Genomic DNA, 22112 nt, shown 5'->3' with positions numbered 1-22112 from the left:
CAAACAATTGCAATAGAGATTGCAATTTAACTGCAAAAGTTCACCCATTAAAATAAATAGGACCATTGTTAAGTAATACGATGTGCTTATACAAGCATCAGTTCATGCAGTTTAGCAACAAAACAACACTGTTGTGCAAGAGTGGTTCTACGGCATGTTATGAATATTTTAATTTTACATGGTTTAAGACAGACAGACATTTTTGAAGGCAAATGGCAAATCTGTACATGCACCAGCATCTAATATCATTTTTACAAAAGTTTTTAACAGATTTAATGTTCAAACAAACTGGTGATTCAGTATGCAGGCCTAGTATGTTAAGTTTAAAGAAGCACCGCAATGTACTAGAGCATGCTTTTCTAACTAAACATTAGGTATCCTGTACTCAACATCCTAAGTGACCATAGGCATATTGATTTAACATAAGTCTTTGCCAACCAACCTTGTGGTTTAGCAATGAAGCTCAATACACGATTAATAAAATTGCCCAAATTATTTAGCAACTCGCTGTTTAACTTAGCCTGCAAGTCTGCCCATGTAAATAAAGTGTCTGATACCTAAAACACAAAAGACAGTCAGAATTAGGTCTCAAGAACAGAGACAATGGAAAAAATGAACAGTTCTCAATAACAGCAAAATTTAACTCACCTCAGGCCTATTAGTTAGCAAGTAGTATCTCCATACTTCTGCAGGAATCTTCGTATCTTTTGCATCATTACCAAAAACTCCAATTCCTTTGCTTTTGGAAAACTTTCCTGCAAGACCAAGAAACATATATGCACATTAAAATCTCATATGCCACATATCCAGCCGTCATAGTACTGATGCATCAAAGTCATTCAAAATGCACAAAAAAATTGCAGCATTATGTTACAGTTCTCACTCTTGGCAAAGAAAAAAATAACCAGGCATCATTTGAAGAAAATGTATTACGAGAGCCTAAAATAACAGTGATAACCTAATTATAATGTACAGATATGAAATGAAATATGGAATTTCGGCATACAACCTGGACTGGAGACAATTTAAACAAAATTCATTAATGTCGATGTCATGCACCACATTGCTCTCCTAAGATATGATAAATAAAGGAACTACTAAAATGTTTTAGGGAATTGAGTAAACTATAAAAAAGGAGCATTTCTCATTCAAATACCAAATATGATCCAATTCATAGTAATTGACATATTTTAATAACTGCCCGTCGATCTAACATCAACCCTTCACCTTTCCCACCTGAACTTGGGACCAGCCATGGAGATGATTATAATATCATAACACCAAGTTGAAGAAGGTTGGATGATTATGGTTACGGTATTTGTCATTCATAATACCATGTTGGACAACTATACATCAAGATGCACTCATGTGAGGAAGTGCATATGCTTCTGGTGTGCACATGTTGACTATGAAAAAAGAATCTCGTTAAAGAAAAAGGGCAATTTTTCAAGTATCGACGAGGTTTTATGCACAATCTGGTGTCTGAATCCAGGTTTCTGATACAGAAGACCAGATTGTAGAATATATACCTATATATGCAAAATCAACATAGACGATGATTTTAGATCACTCTGTCCTCAGCCTGCAAATCTGATGCATTGTTGATGACCTATATTGCAACAGCCTTTTCTTTAAAAAGTGAGGTACTTCTCTTAATATTACATGGCAGAGTATTCAGATGTTGTACGAGACCTTTTATTGATGTCCAGGTCACTGGTCTACAAGTTAAACTGAGGATGGTATAACAAACATTGACTCTAATTTTTCTAGAATTAGCAAGAAGCAAGACAAGACCCAATCCTCGAGCATCAAAAAGGTGAAAATGATGAGAATTTTATGAAAACAGCCCACTTTATTTCCCTTTTGGCAGAATCGGGCCACTATTTTCTTTCCTCTTTTGGCAAGAATGGCCAAGTTTCAACACTTTTGAAGGCTTTTTCCCTTGTCCCATGGATACGCTCAGGCAAGTCAATATATAAGATACATGCATTCAGCATCCAACAAACGTGCGCACTCAGTTATAAAAAATGTGTTTGTTCGCTATAGAAAATGTGAATTCACTATAAAAAGAATATACGAACTCAACTCCACTTAAACATACAACTTGAGTGAACCTACTAGGGCCAAAAGAAAGGACATCCTTAAATTTCAAAACTGGGCCACTCCTGCAAAAACATAAAAGCAAATCCAAATACACAAAAAGAAAAAAAAAAGTGGGCTATTTTTGCAAAATTCACATAGAAGATTGACTGAGATCACCTCAGTTGTTTGATTGTGTAAAGCCATGGTATGGAGAAGTTTGATGCAGAAAGCATTCCATATGACCTATGAAGTTAAAGATTGTGAAAAAAGATAGACAAATATTATTTTTGCTAATAAGGGGGATAACTGCAGGAACCAACTTATCAGAAAAAGGTTTAACAGCACAAATTGGAAGACAGATCTGAAATTCAGTCCATAGAAGAAAGATTAAAGAGGATCATTCCGACTTTCGGTTACCAAGAAAGGAGGTAACTTGGAAAGTAATTCCCTGGAGCAACATGAGCATGAAAAAGATATAAATACAACTCTTACCATAAGATTGCAAAAGGAAAGAGATGGAATTGCATCACATATTCAGATTTGATCAGAATGATGGACCATTATAAAGATAGTGTGTTTTTCTAAGTACTTGCCTTTGAGAACACAGGGATTTGGAGGAAAAAGCATTAAAATTTATATTACAAGACAACCGCTGGGAGAAGTTAAATGATACTGAGATGGACTTCAGCAAGGAGAAAGGTAGGTAGTAGTTGTTCAATTGACCGGACAGGGACAGCTTCAACATATAGTTTCCGATTCCCTTATATCACATTGTCAAGAACAATATTGAGATCACCAAGGTGTTGGGATTCCAATAATGGATTCGGTAATTCATTAGAGACAAGAGCATGGAGAGAATAGAAGGATTGAGTCTAGATTACTACTCCAGATTCAGTGTACAAGATTGTTTAGAGAGTCATATCCATTCCCACAGAATGCGAATGAAGCAACTAGTCCCGTCATAGCATTATAGCAGAGTGCAACAATATTTTTTTCAGTATTTTGGGTGGTTTTCAGTTGATCACAAGTTCATTCAAGCTACATGAGGACTAGGTTCCAGAGTGTTCCGCAACTTGGACTTGGAAATCACCTTGATAGCGTGGGTTGAGGTGGCATAGTTGCCATTTACAACAAGAAGTAATGCAGGTCCATGTCTTACTTTGATGTGAATGAACTATCAAGTGTTCATTGAACAGAAAAGGAAGACAGTTAAGACTGTATACATTGGTTAAACAATATTTAGGCTCCTACATTCCTATGGTGAGGAACCAACCAAGAATTAATCTTTTCTGTAGTAACCTTTCCACTTACTGATCCGAAGAAAAAGGACAATAGGCATTTCAGCATTCATGATCATAGTTAAGAATATTTTTTCCATGTTTTGGAACAACTATGATCAACAAAAGTAAATTGTTACTTAAAAATACCTGATTCATAATTTAAATATTCTGTGACACTTATAGTCTTCATCATTGTCCACTCTTCACCAGTTCCAAGAAGTGTAGAAGGAAACATAACCTAGAATTGCCAGGTTAAGATTCAGTAAAAATAAATATAAACTAATAGTAATCAAATATATACTAATAGACAATATTCTGGCAAGCATGTACACATACCAAAATATGCTACACACACAGCATAATGCATCTGTCTAAACAGGATGGCATTTACTCATCAAGAATGTTGACATTAAAAATTATTTCAAGTCACATATCACTTTTGGTCTCAGTCATTTAAGTACAAGTTTACACAGAAGAGTAAGTCACATACATTCGTTAAATTGTGCAAAAAAAAAAAGAGCACATAAAAAAGAATTGATCCAGTACTAAATTCGGACGATGATAGGATGTAATTTTGTATGTGCTTGCTTGCTACCATTACTATAATTTGAAAGTTAAAAAATCATGATGAATTTAATGTTTTATGATCTTCCTTAATAATTTGGATGTTTTAAGAGGTAGTAATAGAAAATAAAATAGCTAAGAAATTGAATATTCATTATGGTTGAAGTTTTGAAGAAAATTTGACTGACGATATACAGGAAACAAAATAAGGGGGAGTTCATGAATGAATGATGCACCATGTTTCAGAAGTCTTCTGGTGCACTTGAGGTACACCACATGTATGAACCATTTTGTGTGCACAACACAGAAGCACTTGGTGTAGACATGCACTTGGTATACATGAGTTTAAGAGATCCAACTGACAGGGGATACTGAGCCCACAAACAGGGCCGGCCCGAACCCTAGGCGACTGAGGCGGTCGCCTAAGGCCCCCGGCCAATGGAAGGCCCCCGGGAGGCTGACCAAAAGGAAGCAAAGGCCCCATATAAAACGGGATCAGGAGCTGGCTACGAGTCTTCCCCCTTGATGGAAGGGAGGTGGAGAGTTTCCTGCCCTGCAGAGGGGCAATTTGGGAAGTTGGGGACAGTAGTTTTGTTTTGGGTGGGGGGAGAGAGAGAGAGAGAGAGAGGAGGGATTTGGTTGGCTTGATAGACGCCTGAAGCCACTCTTATCTTTCATCCCTTCTCTTTTTTGGTTTTGGTCTTGGTTTTCCTTCCCTCACATTACTCCTGATCCAGCTGGGCCATCCGGAAGAAAGATAGGGGGATTGGAGATGGACTTCTTGGAGGGTGGAGATTCTTTTAGTTTTCTCCTCTCGGTTTCTTCTCCCCTCTTGGGTGGTAGAGAGAGAAAAGGAGGGAGGGGGTTGAATGGCTGCTTGCTGTGATGTTGCAGTTGCTGCTTGGGTACTCACTTGAAAGGGGAGATGGTGGGATGGGACTTTTATTAATTAGATGGAGTGAATTTCCCATAATGGCCCTACTTTGTCTTATAGAGAGGTTCCTTTATGGACAAATTCTTTTCTTTACCTTGACTATGAAGTGCCATGGGATGACCTTTTCCTATTCGGCTCTTACTTGACATGGTAAACAGTATTGCCAAGCATTATCCCAGTTATTTAATCAGTTTCATGGCCCTTCATTTAGAGTAATTACTTTTATGTGCTTCCATTCAAGAATTATATTAAATTGAAAAGGCTTCTTGTCTATCTTTGTTAGATACATGTATCTTTGTTAGATTCATGTATCTTTGTTGAAATAGTGTACTTGATAGCTATCTATTTTCATATATTTTTTTAAGTATTTTATATTTATTAAAAAAATTATTATTAAAAAAAAGAGGCCTCGTTCATTGGATTCGCCTTAAGCCCCAGAATGTATTGAGCCGCCCCTGCCCACAGACCAACTGGTTAGGGCACTCTTGTTACTTACAATATGCAATTATAACCATATAACTGTTCTAGTAATTTGAACTATTAAAAAAAAAAAGGAAATGTATCCATTTAGACAGACATTCTTAAATCATAACCTAATATCTGAAAGAGAGACAAAGATGATGTCAAATATTGCAGGTAGAATAAATGTCCAATAAGCAATCAAAACTATCTTTATATAAGTCCACTGCAAGAATGTGAATGCAACTATTGATCAAAGAAAAAGCATGAGAAAAGGAACGTGTATAAAATATCTTACCGTGTGAAATGGCACATTATCCTTACCCATGAACTGATACAACTCCACATTTTCAGGATTCTTCCACCACTTCTCCCAGTCCATGGTGTAGCATGCAGTAATCGAGATATATCCAATGGGGGCATCAAACCAGACGTAAAATACCTGGACAACAATATCACCAGCAACAACTTATCATTCATAGTTCAACATAAAATTGGACTCCAGTATCAGTCTAGCATAATTTTAATACGAATTAGATGAATAGCTAGATCCCTGATAGAAACATCTTCTCACAATGCTAAGCATGGACCTTTTTTTGTCTCACCTTATCTTTATACTTCTCGTGTGGAACAGGAACTCCCCATTTAAGATCCCTTGTGATACAGCGAGGTTTTAATCCCTCCTTCAGCCATGCATATGTTGCTTGAATAGCATTTTGGCTCCAAGCTCCAGCCACTGACATATTGTTGATATACTCTTCTAATTTATCCCTCAGCAAAGGGAGCTCTAGAAACAAGTGATCTGTATCACGAATGCGAGGAGTAGTTCGACATACCTATAACGAGAATAAGTAAGTTCGGGTAAGGAAAGGAACAGATATTTTCAAATAAATTTAACACACTAGAATGCAAAATTTAGTACGAGAAACATATTTTAAGAGTCAAAGGAAGGAAATGCAATAAAGAATCTAGATAGATGAAGATAGATGAAACTTACCTTGCACTTAGGATCTTTCAATTCAGTTGGATTTAACAACTTCCCACATTTTTCACACTGGTCACCTCGTGCAGACTCATAATTACAATCTAACGTAGGGCATGTGCCCTCCACAAGACGATCAGCTAAGAACCGTGGGCATGTCTCACAGAAAAGCTACATTCAAGGTAGAGGGAATCAGTATCTAAACAAAAAAACAGACAGATGCAGGCAACATATGACTAGAAAAGATTCTATAAATTATGTCAAAGCTTATGTTAAACCTATCGCCATACTTGCTGCATTGTGTTTTCAGAAAGCCATTTATTCTCCATTAATTTCTGAAATATTGATTGGCAAACTTCAGTCTGCTGGGGAGTGGATGTGCGTCCAAACTCATCAAAGCTTATGTCAAACCATTTATAAATGTCCCTGTGAATCGCATGGTATCTGCATAGGCAGGAACAACATTTTCAAGGGTAGAAAGGCACAAGATTAGTCTCAAAGACACATGGTGAAGTTTGTTTTATGTTTCTTTTTTCTTTTCCTTCTTTTCTTTTCAAAGAGAAAACTAGCATAACAGGTTCTTCTGATTAAATGCAACTGAAACTTAAGAAACCAATATAAATACTTCAGCAATATAAGTTCATGGCATTGAGTAGTTATAAACACTTTATGAACTTCTCTCAGCAAAAAATAACGAAAAAGATTAAATATACATAAGCCAACAACCAAGTGGCTTGGTGGTTGGCACCCTGCCCCACTTTGGCAGTGGTTTAAGTTTTAATCCTGCTACTGTCCTTGGATATCCAAAGAAGGGTAATTTACTCAAAAATAAAGATAGCATCAAATGCAGGTTAATTGTGTGAGCACGAGCATGGTGTTGCACGTTGCGGATGCAGATCAAGCATGGCCCATGGTGAGTGGACTCGGGTGAATGTTATTGAGGCATACTTAAGATATTGGGCAGATAAGTCCAGAAGGCCGACCATGACTTCTTAAAATGTGACCTTAGCCTCCTGGGTTCCCTTGTAACCAATAAAAGAAAATCTGCATATTTAATTGCATAAACATCATATATGCTTTGCAATATAGAAGAACCAAAAAAAAAAAAAAGAACACAACATAAGCATATGAAGTAGGATTTTTATTTAAAATAGCAGATAGACATTTCCACCAGAGACCAAAATCCCTTCAAGTCTGCAGTAAGAAACATAAAACAATAGTATGTTTTTAATTACTTATTATCCTTACCCTTCATCATTGAGTGAACAGTAACATAGACTAGAAGCACAGGATGAAAGTCAGCTGATAGCTACTGCATCATCCAAAATTGAGTAGTTTCTAATAAGAAACTATGTATATCGTCAAATAATTCTAAACACAGAATGGGTCTTGTGACTCTGTTGTTAAAATTTTACTTATGTTTGTGTGTATCAACATTAAGAATGATTCTGATTTCTGACTATACTTAGGCAACGTAAACTAGAAAACAAAAGGCCAAGTTATATAAAGTAAGAGTCCTTATTTGTATCATACTTAAATTATTATGTCAGGTCCAGAAACAGTATTAGATAGAATATAAATAGTACACAAGCAGTATAACATTGGATAATGTTTGACATACAATTGCATACTTGGAGATGATACTTCGGACAATATTTCCAGGTTGATACGCCATTAACAATTTTCTATGATAACATTATATTAGTACAATGTCACATGATACTACTATTTTGGTAAGTTCCTTTTTCTCGATAAGAGTTCAAGACCAACAAAAGATTCACCAAGACAAGCCAAAACCTTTTGGGAAATGAAGTTTCATATTGTTGGACAAATCAATTATACAACAATCGAGATGAATATCACAGCATTTAGCACATATACTTTAAATTTTAAAGTAACTAGGCAAGAAGAACTTATAATTAATTTCATATAAAGGCTTTCAATATGTTTGGTACATTAGAGTGATTTTCTAAGCACCAAAAACAACTCTAATGCCAACACTGTTATTTGATGTTATTCCCTAGCACCAAAGGTAGGGTATCTTACACAATTTTGTAAAACTTGCATTGTAACATCACATGGTACAAATTATACGTGTTAAATTCCAATGAAATCTTTAAAAACAAATCAATAAAATGAGAAACAGAAACCAAAATTCTATGCAATGCTTGATACAGGTCCATGTACTTGAGGCCTACAATCAAAAAATAGATTCTTCATTTAAAGGCAACAACAGCATTTATTACTGAGAAGCATACAAGATAGAAGAAACATGAAACCAGATTGATTAAACATTGTGCATGTCTTCATTTTATCAGAGCTGTTGATTTGATCTGAGGGGCAAGGAGAAAGTAACAGGGCTGGCTTTATCAGTGTTGTCGGTTGATTTGTTTAGGCCAGTCCAAGCGGCAAGTCAAGGTGCACATATATTGGGGTTGGGCAGGACCAAAGGCCATCTTGGGGCCTTAGGTTGTATTGCAAGATAACAGCCCAAGCTTAGACCCAACATGACGCAGCCTAAGCTTAGCCTGTAGTGTAATTAGTTATGCTCAAGTTGGCAAAACTTATATCTTAGGCAAACCAAACTTTTTTTCAGCATAGAAATAGCACAATCGTTGGTTGCTAACATAATTTTTATCATCTATTTTTTTAAAAAAAAGAAATTGCATGAATTTTATTATTCTTATACATTGGAGTGAAGTTATTGAACTTCTTTCTTGTTATACTACAACCTACAATGCCTGGATTAGATTTTCACCAGAATGCATACCTTTTCCAAATAAGGGCCCAGTAAGACTGGGCTATAAAGCTCAGAAGCAACCAGCCAAGACATATTTTTTTCAAGCCCAAGCTCAGCCTGGTACAACAATATCTTGGCTGAACTTGTCTTCAATGCAAGATGGTTCCAGTAGAATGCACAACCCTACTAGCACATCTTATCTGAATCAAGTTGTGTATAAATATGGATCGCAGTAATCTGGATCTAAGGTCCAGATTCATATTCAAAGAGAAAGTTTGGGTGAACTAAGCAAGGTTTAACCAAATATATGTGTTCTTACACATTTTCATGGTTTCAAGCATGGTCTGCTGTGCCGGAACCGGGGCCCAGACTAGTTGCCCGACGACACGGAATAGTACGCCCCGTACCGTTTCGTGCTGGCTCCATACTGACATAGTAGAGGAGGCGTAGGAGAGGGCGAACGGAAAAGAGAAAAAGAGAGAGAGAAGGGGAGAGAGGGAGAGAGAGAGGAGGGTGGCAGAGGCTGGCGGAGGACGGCGACCTATGCGGAGGAGGCAGAGGACAGCAACCCATGCGGAGGAGGTGGAGGATGGCGACCCATACGAAGGAGGCGGAAGAGGGCTCCGCGGTCGAGTCTCTTGTTTCATTCGAAACAGGGGTCTGGCCCCTTTGATCAGGACGGCGGCGGAAGGCGGCGGAGAACGGCGACCCATGTGGAGGAGGTGGAAGAAGGCTCCGCGGCCGAGTCTCCTGTTTCGTTTGAAACGGGGGTCCGGCTCCTTTTTTTTTATTTCGCGACTTTTAAGTGAAGTCGGCAAGAGATTTGCCGAGAACAGCGATCCATGCAGAGGAGGCGAAGGAGGTGAAAGAGGGCTCCGCAGCCGAGTCTCCTGTTTCATTCGAAACATGGGTCCGACCCCTTTTTTTTTATTTCGCAACTTTTAAGTGAAATCGGCAAGCGATTTGCCAACTTCACTTAAAAGTCGCGAAATAAAAAAAGAGGCCGGACCCCTGTTTCGAACGAAACATGAGATCCGACCGCGAAGCCCTCCTCCGTGCGGCTCGCCGGCCGGCCTCCACCTCTCTCTCTTCCTTCCTCTCCCTCTCCCTCTCTCTCCCTCCCCCACTCGCTTTCTCTTTTCCTCTCTTTTATTCTCCTTCTCCCCCACTATCGATGAGTTTTGTTTTTGTTACCGAAACCATTCCGGTCCACCGCCGGTACGGATTAGTTTGCCCCAAACCACCCGATTCGGGACGGTTCTGGCGACCCTAGTTTCAAGTGTTGGTCCCTGCTAGCTAGCATGTACCGTGCATATAGCTAGCTAAGTTCTTTGTTTCCCTATCCAATTGGATCGTTTGAACTCCCTGTATTGTTTGGATCTTCGAGCTAGTTTCCTTAAGTGTCAGATTCTTATTTCAAAAAATTTGCCATGTTTATTCATCATTTAGCGAATTTGGATTATTTATTACCCTCCACCTCGATCACCCAACAAATTACTATTTCTCTATAATTGATCCTTTGTGTTGTTTTATTCAACTTTTGTGGGTTCAGGCATTAGGCTTCTTTCATTTCCTATTATGTCTTTTTTCCAAAGCATTATTACATAACTGTAGAGATGTTTTAAACCTAAATGTTAAACTTTATAATAGTAGCTGTTTTAAAGACTATATGCTTAGCTAATAAGCTTCACGGTATTCTTTGCTCAACAATCTCCAATACTCTTTTTTATAGAAAAAAAGAAGAACAATCTTTATCAGTCAAATCCACAGGAAGCTTGATAACAATTATCAAATTGGATACTCCTTGTGAAGCTTCAAATTTCAATCTTCGATAACAATGAAGGTCCTAATCACAAAGGATGGACTAAAAGTCCCCAAAATGCGGTTTATGAAAAGAGTTTGACAAAAAACCATCCCATTAATACAATAGTCAATTAATCAATTCATCTAGACACCATCAATTAAATTGCACCCTACACTAAGGCTTAATTTGGAACAGGGATGGGCTTTTCGAGGATAAGGAAAAGTTAAGCCAAAAGGGCTAGATTTTACCATATTTAGCTAGGATAAACCTCATGTTCTTTTTGGGATAAAATGTTCCTGTCCCAAGGATTGTCCATTTTTGTTTTTCTGTTTGGATGTTGATCGGGCATAACAAAGGCTGTTTGGATGTTATTTGAGGATAATTGGAGAAAAAATGTGAATTTATGAAATTGAACAATTTTTCCCTTCCAATCTATATTATATATAGCATAATATTATAAAATCTTATAAAATGTGCATTGTCCTTCTTGAATATGAATATGGAAGCATGTGGAATGGAAATAATTTTCCACAGCATGAGTGGGTCAACCCTATTCTGGAAGATGATAATATTATAGAATATATTATATATTATAATATTATATAATGACATCATATATTATAATATTATATGATAATATAATATATTATAATATTATATGATAATATAATATATTATAATATTATATATAATATAGTACATTATTTTTAAATAATATATTTCTAATATATTATAAAATTTTATTTAATAACATAGTATTATATCATACTAAATATTACATTATATAATATTTTATCGTATAATATTACACAATATAAATAACATAAGGCAATATATAATGTTATATATGATAGTATATATTATATGTTATCAATATATAATTTATAATATTAGTACAATATCATGATATTATTATATTATTAGTATTGTATATAAGAAGGCTAAATCAGTCATTTTTCCTCATAATTGCAAGGATATTTAAACCAAGTTAACCACCCCAAGTTTAAATCGATACTTGCGTACCTTTGGTAAAAGTAAAACCAAGTTTATATGGGAAAGCAAGGTGTCGTTCGAATTGTCGGGTATAACATATCTACCCCAAAATCCGGCATTTGGCAAGATACATCAGATAAAGTGCGGATAGAGCCCTTTTATCCTAGTTCTAAGCAATAAGATCAAATTACATGAAATTGTGCTCCTAAAAGGTGATTTCCGGTTAGAAGTATTTGGCCCAAAGAAAGAAGAATTCGCTCATAAAAATATTAAATGGGTCAAAGATAAGTAAATATGTGTTTATGATCACAATAAATGAAGCATAATGATAAATCCAAATATGATCATTTTTAACTTTTGACTCCATAAAATAGGATGTACACTAGTAGCACACAGCACAAAACATACCCTGTCGGTGCCTTACTAACACATGGCACTAGCATTACTAGCTCAATCTCAAACACTCGGCAAGCTATCGTGCCAGTGTGTGCCAAGCATGCCAAAATATTGGCATAACTAAGCATACCACCACCATATGTAGTTATGTACTATGGCAATGCTAGGCTAGCACACCATCAGCACATGATACTACAATGCTTGCTATATGAAATTGTTAGCAAGGGCAATTTCTAGATATGAGCTAATTAAGTGAATGAATTACTTGCACAAAGCAGAATGTCCAAAAATAGACCTCTCACGACACAATCAACTTCTTTATCGTTTTGCTAAGCAACCAAAAAAATCACAAGAATGGATAGGACCCATGTGAAAAGTGTGCCAAGGCACTCCAAAGGCATAAGGCCTATCTCTAGCACTTTGGCTCACCCCAGAAGATGCCCCTTTAATAAGGTGCCCAAAAGGCACTCAAGGCTTGTTTTTCTACATGAACCCCAGCACACATCAAGGCACACCTCAAGGTAAAGCAACAAACCCACTAAAACCCAAAGTCCAAAGCTATTCATCAAGTAATTCTAAGAATTAAAAAGCCTGAGAAAAAATGACTCATTCACCAAGAATAGAGAGAGAAAGACCAAGAAGAAGCAGTGGATTATAGATTCATCTAAGAGCTTCTTCACTGCTAAGTCCTCCACTTCTTCGGCCTCCTCAGGCCTTCTTCTTGCTCGATAAATTATAGTTTCAACTTAGAGCTTCTTTGCATGTTAGTCTTCTTTTTCTTCCTCCTTATAGGAGGAACAAGAAACTTGACCACTTTTTCTCTTGTTGGGTAAAAACATAAATTTGATCATTTTTTATATTTTTCAACTTACTTTACTAAAGTATGCATCTTGCTTTGCAGCTTGCACCTGGGTTCCAAGAAGTCTTGGCATCTTAACATTCCTTGAGCCTTTATTATACTTGGATAGGACTATTATTGAGACATAAGGATGGACTTTGATGCCATGGTAACTACACAATTCAAGAGTCTTGCACTACCATAATAAACTTTTGGTATAAGCTCTCAACTACAGAGCTAACTAAATATGCCTAGGCATTGTGATCATTAATAGTTGTATCCAAGGATCGCTATGCCGATACCTGGGCATGTACCAAACATCCGGCGGCACGGTTTAGTACGTCCCTTGTCGTTCTGTGCTGGGCTCGTACCGACACAGCAGAGAGGGCGGTGGAGAGAGAGAACATGAGAGAGGAAAAGAGAAAAAGAGAGGGAGGGAAGGAGAGAGAGGATGAGGAAAGAAGGGAGAGAGATGGTGAAGGCTGCGAAGCGCGGCCCGACACGACAGAGAAGGTGTGGGAGAGGAAGAACATGGGAGAGGAAAAGAGATAGAGGGAGAAGGAGGAAAGGGAGAGGGAGGCCTGTCGAAGGCCACTAGAGGGCCACGGAGGCCGTCGGAGGGCTGGAGGAGGAGCTCCACCCTTCAGACATTCAAAACAAGGGTCCGTCGGATCCCTCATTTTATTTTTGTAAGCTTTAGGTGAAGTCAGCAAAATAAAAGTTGGGGCCCGATGGACCCCTGTTTCGAACGTCTGAAGGGCAGAGCCCCTCCTCCAACAGCCCTCCCTCCCTCTCTCTCTCTCTTTTCCTCTCTTTCCTTCTCTCTCCCTCTCCCTCTCCTTTGTCAGTTTCTAGTTTTCAATGCCGGAACCGTTCCGGTCCGCTGCCGGCATAACTCGGTACGCTCCGAACAAGGCGATTCAAAATGGTTCCACATTCCTTAGTTGTTTCTATGATATACCACTAAGAAAAGTTTGGTCAGCATACAACAGAATCTAGAATGTCGTGGTTGATGGTCAAGGAGAATGCCTTCAAGCTTGTGGCATGACACATTCACAAAGCTCTAGTTTTACATCATGTAAGTATCAAGAGCAAGTTTAGCTCTTTTTTCCTTTTCTCCCTGATGCATCTTAAAATGAAGTTTGATTTTCAGTGATACTTTATAGGTCTCCTCTTCCTTACATGCATCTGTACACATTGTCAAAATTGTGCCTTGAGAAGATCCATCCTAGAGTCCTTGTCATGTCACATAATGCTTTAGAAGGATTCTTGTCTTGTAGCAATTATACACTACCTCCGCTAGTGCTTTAGAACCTCTTTTTATGTCTGTAATAGCATCACCACATCATCATTCAGCCCTGCATCTAACCTAACACAGACAAATTAGTTGACTAAAACTTTAATCTAGTTAACTTCAAAGCTTCCCAAATAACTATTACAAGGGAAAGGACACTAAATAAATGACAAATACAGAAATCAAGGCTTTCTAGATCTAATTTTGACTATTGTGCAACAATGAACATGATGCCTCATAGTACCCATACGCATCAAATAGTTACCACAAATCATCAAGTCAAGCAGATATTTTGAGCCAAGCTTGTTTTGAGAAGTTTAATCCACACTATTTCTATACCTATGTATCCATAACCACTCCCGCTAGATCATTTAGAGAAATTCCTACCTTCGCCACCCAACATTGGAAAATTGATTGCATCGGCTAGCTGCATCTTTCCCAAGTTGGAGAAAATCTAGTCAGGCACTTTCTACATCAACCTTCCATATTTTAGCTACGAGCAACTCTTTAGTCATAGCAACTCGTTTTTTCCGATTCAAAATTTAGATTAGCATTCAAAATCTAAAATCCAGAATGAGTTCAAATCCCATATACTTTTTCTTTAACGAGAAAATCTCCTATACGATTAAAAACAGAATAATTTACAGCTCCAGACTACAAATTTCAGTAAAATTAAAACCACTGGTGAAGATTGGGTGGCACTAACTTATCGCATATCTCTTTCGGAGAGCAATTCTCCTCCATGGCCTTGGTCTCCGTGGCCGTCCCATACTCATCCGTCCCGCAAATATAAATGGTATTATAGCCCCGAAGCCGGCAGTATCGAGCAAACACATCGGCGCTCAGAACACCTGCACCGGATCGAAAAGCTCTCACCCACAGCATCGAGAAAATCCAGAAAATAACCAACTTTGATCAAAAAAAAATCGGGAAAAAAGGCCAAGGCATTGAGAAATATGGGGAGAAATTACAGCCGATGATGTTGCCGAGGTGGGGTACGTTATTGACGTAGGGGAGGGCGCTGGTGATGAGGATGTTCCGGCGGCCGGGAACCGGAAGCTTGGGGGGTTTTTTCGCCGGAGAATCTCCCATCCCGAAGTCGCCGGAGAGGAGGTGGTGGAGAGCACCGATGAAAGCGAACCAGGGAGGTCAGCAGAAACCCTCTCAACTTTTAATTAGTGGGCTGCGGGCGTGGAAGAGCACCAGGTTCTCGTCAGGTAGAGAGCCGAACCGGACAGGCCACCTTAGCACTTGAACCAAAGCGGTCACTTATATCTATTATCATTTATTATTCTAATCATATTCGTATCCTGATATCCTGGATATCCTTATTCTAACTTCATATAAAAACGGCAATATTTTCCATTTTTCCAAGTAATGCAGTAACTTTAATAAGATTTCTATCTTCAAAGTTTAAGAGAAGAACTTTTCCATTTCCATAATAATTCTAATCAGTTTTCTCTCTAGAAAAATTAAACAATACAAGAAATTAATATCTTTCAACCCGTAACTGGAGACTGCTCTCGCGCATGAGAAATGCACTGGCAAAAAATCGCAGTTGGGAGAGAGGCTGCTACCTTGTGATTTTTTTTAAAAAAATAAAATAAAATAAGGCTGCTGGTTCTCTTTCCACTTTAGAAGTTCAGAGTCATGTTATACTCCGCTAAACACGGAAAACCTTGAAATCTAACACATGCTTGTTGGACAACAAGACTTTAGAATTATATAGAAAACATGAACAAAGAGGCTATTATATATGTGTATGTTTGTATGTATGGATACATATATGTATTGATATGGATTTGGCTACATACAAGTTCAAGGTTCGCCGTATCAGTACCGAACCCCGTACTGGTGCCGCACTAGTATAGGCGTACCGAGTATCGGTACGGCACGGTACGCGGTACGCCAAGTATACTGACATTGGCATACCGATACCGGTACCCATCGGTACGAGTACGATACGTCCGGTACCGACCGGTACAGCATACCATGTATGAGTTGATCTTCATTCTAATCAGATCAAGTCTATATCGGACAATAAAAGTTCCACATCGATGATTCAAGCCGTTGAACGTAATTTACTACTTCTAAATTGTTTACACACTAAAAAAATATATATCGTTTCATGTTATTAGAATGTTTAACTTTTTACAACTTAATGTATGGGCTAAAGGTCTCCAAGTCATATGATTTTTTGTGTGTAAGTAGCTTAAAGTATTAGATCACATCCAACATCTCGAATTATGGATGTATAATCTCTGTTTTCAATATAGACCTGATCGATTCTGAGCGAAGATCCATTTGAGTGTACCAAAACTAGTGCTACATATATACATACATACATACATACATATATAAAGAGATGTAGTTTATTTTCTTTTCTCTTTTAATAATTGATAGTAAAAAAATTGTTGTGATAAATAGAAATTGGATTCATTGTTGATGTAGTCAATGTTTCAAAATATGGAGTAATCATTAATCAGAAAGATAACCGATTTTAGTAATTTTACCATGAGGTCAATAAGAAAAATGGACATGAAAATAATTATAATATGATTATAAATAAATTAGATCAAAAGTATCAGTATTAGAGGGGTGCCTTCGGGAACGCGGACATAGGTGGTGCATGGCTGTCGTCGGCTCGTGCCGTAAGGTGTTGGGTTAAGTCCCATAACGAGCGCAACCCTCATGTTTAGTTGCCACCATTGAGTTTGAAACCCTGAACAGACTGCCGGTGATAAGCCGAAGGGAGGTGAGGATGACGTAGTCATCATGCCCCTTCTGCCCCTAGGCGACACACGTGTTACAATGGCCGGAACAAAGGGTCACGATCCCGCGAGGGTGAGCTAACTCCAAAAATCCATCCTCAGTTCAGGTTGCAGGCTGCAACTCGCCTGCATGAAGCCGGAATCGCTAGTAATCACCGGTCGGCCATACGCGGTGAATTCGTTCCCAAGCTTTATACACACCGCCCGTCACACTATGGGAGCTGGCCATGCCCGAAGTCGTTACCTTAACCGCAAGGAGGGGGATGCCGAAGGCGGGGCTAGTGATTGGAGTGAAGTCGTAATAAGGTAGCCGTACTGGAAGGTGCGGCTGGATCACCTCCTTTTCAGGGAGAGCTAATGCTTATGCTTGTTGGATATTTTGGTTTGACACTGCTTCACACCCAAAAAGAAGCGAGATACGTTTGAGCTAAGCTTGGATATGGAAGTCTTCCAACTCGTAGAAATCAATAGAAAAGGCAAAGCCCCTATGATACACCAGTTCCGGCTCGGTTATTGATAGAGTGAATATATCTGCTATTTCTTGAAATCTCTCTTCTGATTCAAAATCGTGGTGTAACGTGTATCCCCCTTTGTTCTGGTCATGGAATAGATGAAATAAATCAAAAAATGGATTTTTTTTCTCATTCAAAGAGAAAAATAGCAAATATCTGGAGTTTCTTTTTTTATCCTATACGGATGATCCGATCCGCAAGGACCATGATTGGGAATTGTTTGATCGTCTTTTTCTGAGGAAAAAGCGAAACATAATCAACTTGAATTCGGGACAGCCATTCGAAATCTTAGGAAAAAACTTGATTTGTTATCTCATGTATTTATTTCAGGGTAACTCGTCTCTTTGTTAAAAAAAGGAAGTTTGGGGAAAATGACAAGAAGATATTGGAACATCAATTTGGAAGAGATCATGGAAGCAGGATAATTAAAATTTTGAAAATCTCTATTACTTCTCTAACAACTTGTAGTACCACAAAAAAGTGGTAATATTTTCCAACTTTTTGATTCCCATAATAATATATGAGAAAAATAATTCTAAAACTATGAACTCTGAGGACTTACCAATTCCCATAATAATCCGAATTAGATTTCTCTCTTGAAAATTTAAATAGTACTAGAGATTGATATCTTTCTATTTGTAGATAGAAATTGCTTTGCACATGATGGGAAAAAAAAAAATACCAAACAACAGTTGTGCGAGAGGACACTTATGATTCTTCTTATTTTCTTTTTTTAGAATAGCTCATTTTCACTTCGCTTTAGGAGTTTGGAGTTGAATTGTACTCGAAAATACTAAATGCCTTAGAGTCTAATACATGCTTGTTAGACTCGAAGACTTTCCCATTATATATAGAACCATTGCACATAGACAAATATAATTTATTTTAATTTTGTTTTAATAATTGATAGCAAAAATATTTGATAAATAGAAATTAAATTTGCAATTGTTGTAAAAACATATTTCAAGATATAGATTATTTTTCAAATTTGAAAAAAATGGGTTCAGGTTACCAATTCAATCACTAGGTCAATAAAAATAATTATGATTTAATTATAAATTAAAATTAAGTTTAAATTGAAATATTCAAATAATTAAAAATTTTAAAATCTGTATTGATTCCTATATAATTTTGTCAATGAGAGGAAATTCATGACACAAAAATAATTATAATATAATTATAAATAAAAATTTGGTTAAAATTATAAATATTAAAACTAGCTAAATTTTTTTAAAATCTCTAGTACTTTTCTAACAAATTGCACTACTCTTTATAATCATGAGCATCATAATAGTAGATGGTATCACTCACCATAAAAGCAATTATCAAAAAAATAGTCACGGCACAAGAATTGATATGATACATTAAGAACCTGTTTGACATTGCTTTTATTTCTTATTTTTTATTTTAAAAATAAAATCAGAGAAATCGGGGTAAAAATATATTTAGTGCTATTGTTTTTATTTTCTATTTTGTAAGTTATTTTCATTATTTCTAGACAAAAAGCATTGTTAATGATGTTGTGATCAAAACCACCAATGAGATTACTAAGGAGTTGGAAAATGACCATTTCTCTTTTGTCTAACTGATGAATTTAACGATATTTTCAGTAAAAAAACAAATGGAACTTGTTCTGTGCCTTGTACATAGTCCAGAATGCGGCTAAATATTTCTTAAATATTGTTTGCATACTAAAGATACCATAGCTCCATACTCAAAACAGAGGCAATATTTAGAAATATGAACTAAGCATAGCCAGATCATATAGGCAAGATTGTGATGGAGCTAGTAATATGTGAGATGAGTTTAACAGTCTCAATGCACTTAATAATTAAAGAGAATAGGTCTGCTTATAATATTCATTGTTTTGCACACCAGCTTCAATCAGCAGATCACACTCAAACTGCTTTACTTTCTAGTTTGGATGTCAATATGCTAAATGTTTGCTGGAGCTCCCTGTAAACGTTATGATCAGCATCATGAAAAATGAGTTGATGAAGTCATTCATGAAGTTCAAATATGTAGCCTTTAAATAGATGTGGTTTGTATGAAGAGACAGCTCTTATACGTGCTAGCGATACACATTAGGGATCTTATTACAGTTCACTTGTTAATTTGATTTTCATGTTTTCTTTTGTGATGAATGTGCTATTGTAAAACATGGTTTACATTCTGAACAAAGGGCCAAGCCATGTTTTTTATTGAATTCTCTACAATCTTTTGATATTGCGATCAATCTACATTTTATGAGAAACATACTAGAATGAACTGTCACATGCATTATAGAGGAAGGAGCAAGATAATGTGAATTTCATGGCCTTGGTCCAAGCAACATGTACCCTGCCAAAAAAAAAGACTCAAAATAATGAGAGACAATGAATGGGACTCTTTGAGAAATAGTTCCAAAACAGTTATTCTATGACTAGCAACATAATTGAGTGATTTCACTTCTTATATTATTCTTGGCATCGGATAAATGACTCAGCTTTAAATGGAAGCATGAATGTTCCATGTCAAGGTAACTTAGGCCGGAATCAAACAAGGTGTCTAGGCCCGGCATTTTTTCTTTTTTCTTGTCTACTGATTCATTGAAACTCAACTCAACAACAATATGAGTCAATTATCCAGCCAAATTTAGCAAAAAGTAAGAACATGTAACATGACTATTTTTATTTTTCTTTTCTTTTGGTCAAAGATATGAATAGAATTTGTTAAGCTTGTCATTTTCATAAAACCCCACTAATGGACACTCAATAGAAGTTGAATCACCACACTTCCAAATTCCAACCAAAAGTCAACTAATTGACTTATGTAATATTCTAAGGACTTCATATGTAGAACTTAATTTTGTCGTGGCGCCAACTATTCAAAACGAGCTCTCCACGAGAATATGACCACAAAGAGGACACACAAATCGCCTTGGACTCCGAGCCGAGGCCTCCAGTTCAAGCACATACGGACTCTTCTCAAGCTAAGCTTCATAAAATCCCAAACGCTATCTTCTCTGAGAGCAGTTGCAGGTCATCGGATGCCCCTCCACACCATTTTCCATGCACCTACCATGCATGTCTTGTGTCATCCCTGCAACAGGCCGTTCAAAGAATCCATTCTCTTTTTGGTGGTGATATTTATGCTTTGAACTCCATCTCTTTGTTTGTTTGTTCTCTTGTTTTCTTGTCAACCATATATTTGCCATGACTATAAGCTTTTTTCTGGCATGGAGACTAGAACAGACTCATCTTATTCACAAGGTTTGGAAGGTTGAGAGGTCTTGTGATATTCCTGACTATCTTTGGCCCTTAGATTGTTAAATGGGAGGTTTATCGGAAGGAGTGCATGGATGGTGACCAATCCAAGAACGATTTGGCGGGCATCAGTTGGATTTTTTGGTCATGTTGCGATAAAGAGCACGAAAGAGTACCGATTTTTTAGGGCGTCCCATAACATCAATATTTTTTGCAGTGATTTCAGAGGTACGGAGACATCACATAAGGTTTTGGAGCTCTCCCTTTCTCACTTTCTGAGCTGTCGAATCTCTTGCCTCCACGTATCATGGTTCCAAGGATCGTCCAATCAAAACTCAGTAAAGTTGCATTCTGTGATGTTTAAAACTCTTACTTTTACCTCATAAAGAACCATCTTACTGTATTCCTTTTTTAAAAAAGTTCTATCTTATTGTGTTGATCTTTTAACAGTCTGCAGGAAATTCAATGAAGGGAACAAAGCCTTTGATTGGCTTCTTGTAGTAAGTTAAAGAGGAAAATAAACTCCCAAACTGAAAGCCTAAAAATGTTTGTGCTTGTTGGATGTTTTTTAGCTTGCATTTTTCTATTATATTCCTTTAATTCTTTAAGGTAGTATTGCAAGACTTTGCTAGCCTTGTGGCCGTATTGCAGGACCATGCAAGCATGTGAAGTAGAAATGATATGTGAGCCCCTTCGTAGAGAATTTTTATTGAAGTTGAAATTTAAAAGGCAATAGTTTCATCCAATTTTCTAAACTTTTACATGGAAGCTTTTTTTTTTTTCAACAAAAATATAGCAGTGATACTATAACTAAGTTTTGAATCATTAGACTTTTCCAAGGAGAGAAGGGTGCCAACAAGTTGAACTAAGAATGGTCGAGATAATACATGATAGAATTTATGTTAAAAAAATAATAATATATGATAGAATTTAATAGCAAAAAAAAATAGGAGAATTCTATTTTTATGTAAAACTAATGATCCTTAGCGAATTGATAGGGACCTAAGGTTGCACATCCGATAAGAATCTACCCATATTGTCCAATTGTAGGAATCTCCTAAAGTTAAAAGGGAATTTGCACTCCAAGCAAAAAAAGAAAAAAGGTTCTCCCCATCAATCTCATGCCAAATTTACTCCTTCATCATCGGAATTGAGCTTTTACAATAAATGGATGACTAGATCTTGCAGGTAGTTTTAGTTGTTGGTTCAACCAAAAGT

At 37.1% G+C, this 22112-nt stretch overlaps 1 protein-coding gene across 1 annotated transcript in view; it reads right to left on the bottom strand.

The window, feature by feature from the left end:
* LOC103723528 (probable methionine--tRNA ligase) overlaps positions 1–15587 on the bottom strand; it is a 30412-nt gene extending 14825 nt beyond the window's left edge. The window contains exons 1-9 of the mRNA XM_008814459.4: positions 15338–15587; positions 15073–15217; positions 6592–6745; positions 6317–6472; positions 5925–6155; positions 5618–5761; positions 3510–3600; positions 649–755; positions 443–557 (exon numbers count right to left, since the gene is read on the bottom strand). Of these exons, the coding sequence (XP_008812681.2) occupies positions 443–557; positions 649–755; positions 3510–3600; positions 5618–5761; positions 5925–6155; positions 6317–6472; positions 6592–6745; positions 15073–15217; positions 15338–15458 (1264 nt within the window). The 5' untranslated portion in view covers positions 15459–15587. The remainder of the gene's footprint in view (positions 1–442; positions 558–648; positions 756–3509; positions 3601–5617; positions 5762–5924; positions 6156–6316; positions 6473–6591; positions 6746–15072; positions 15218–15337) is intronic.
* Positions 15588–22112: the final 6525 nt, after the last annotated feature.

This window comes from Phoenix dactylifera, unplaced genomic scaffold (genome assembly GCF_009389715.1).
Source record: "Phoenix dactylifera cultivar Barhee BC4 unplaced genomic scaffold, palm_55x_up_171113_PBpolish2nd_filt_p 000390F, whole genome shotgun sequence".
In the NCBI taxonomy this organism is placed as follows: domain Eukaryota; kingdom Viridiplantae; phylum Streptophyta; class Magnoliopsida; order Arecales; family Arecaceae; genus Phoenix; species Phoenix dactylifera.
Note: the sequence above shows the minus strand (reverse complement) of the source record. Positions and strands in the feature narration are given on the sequence as shown.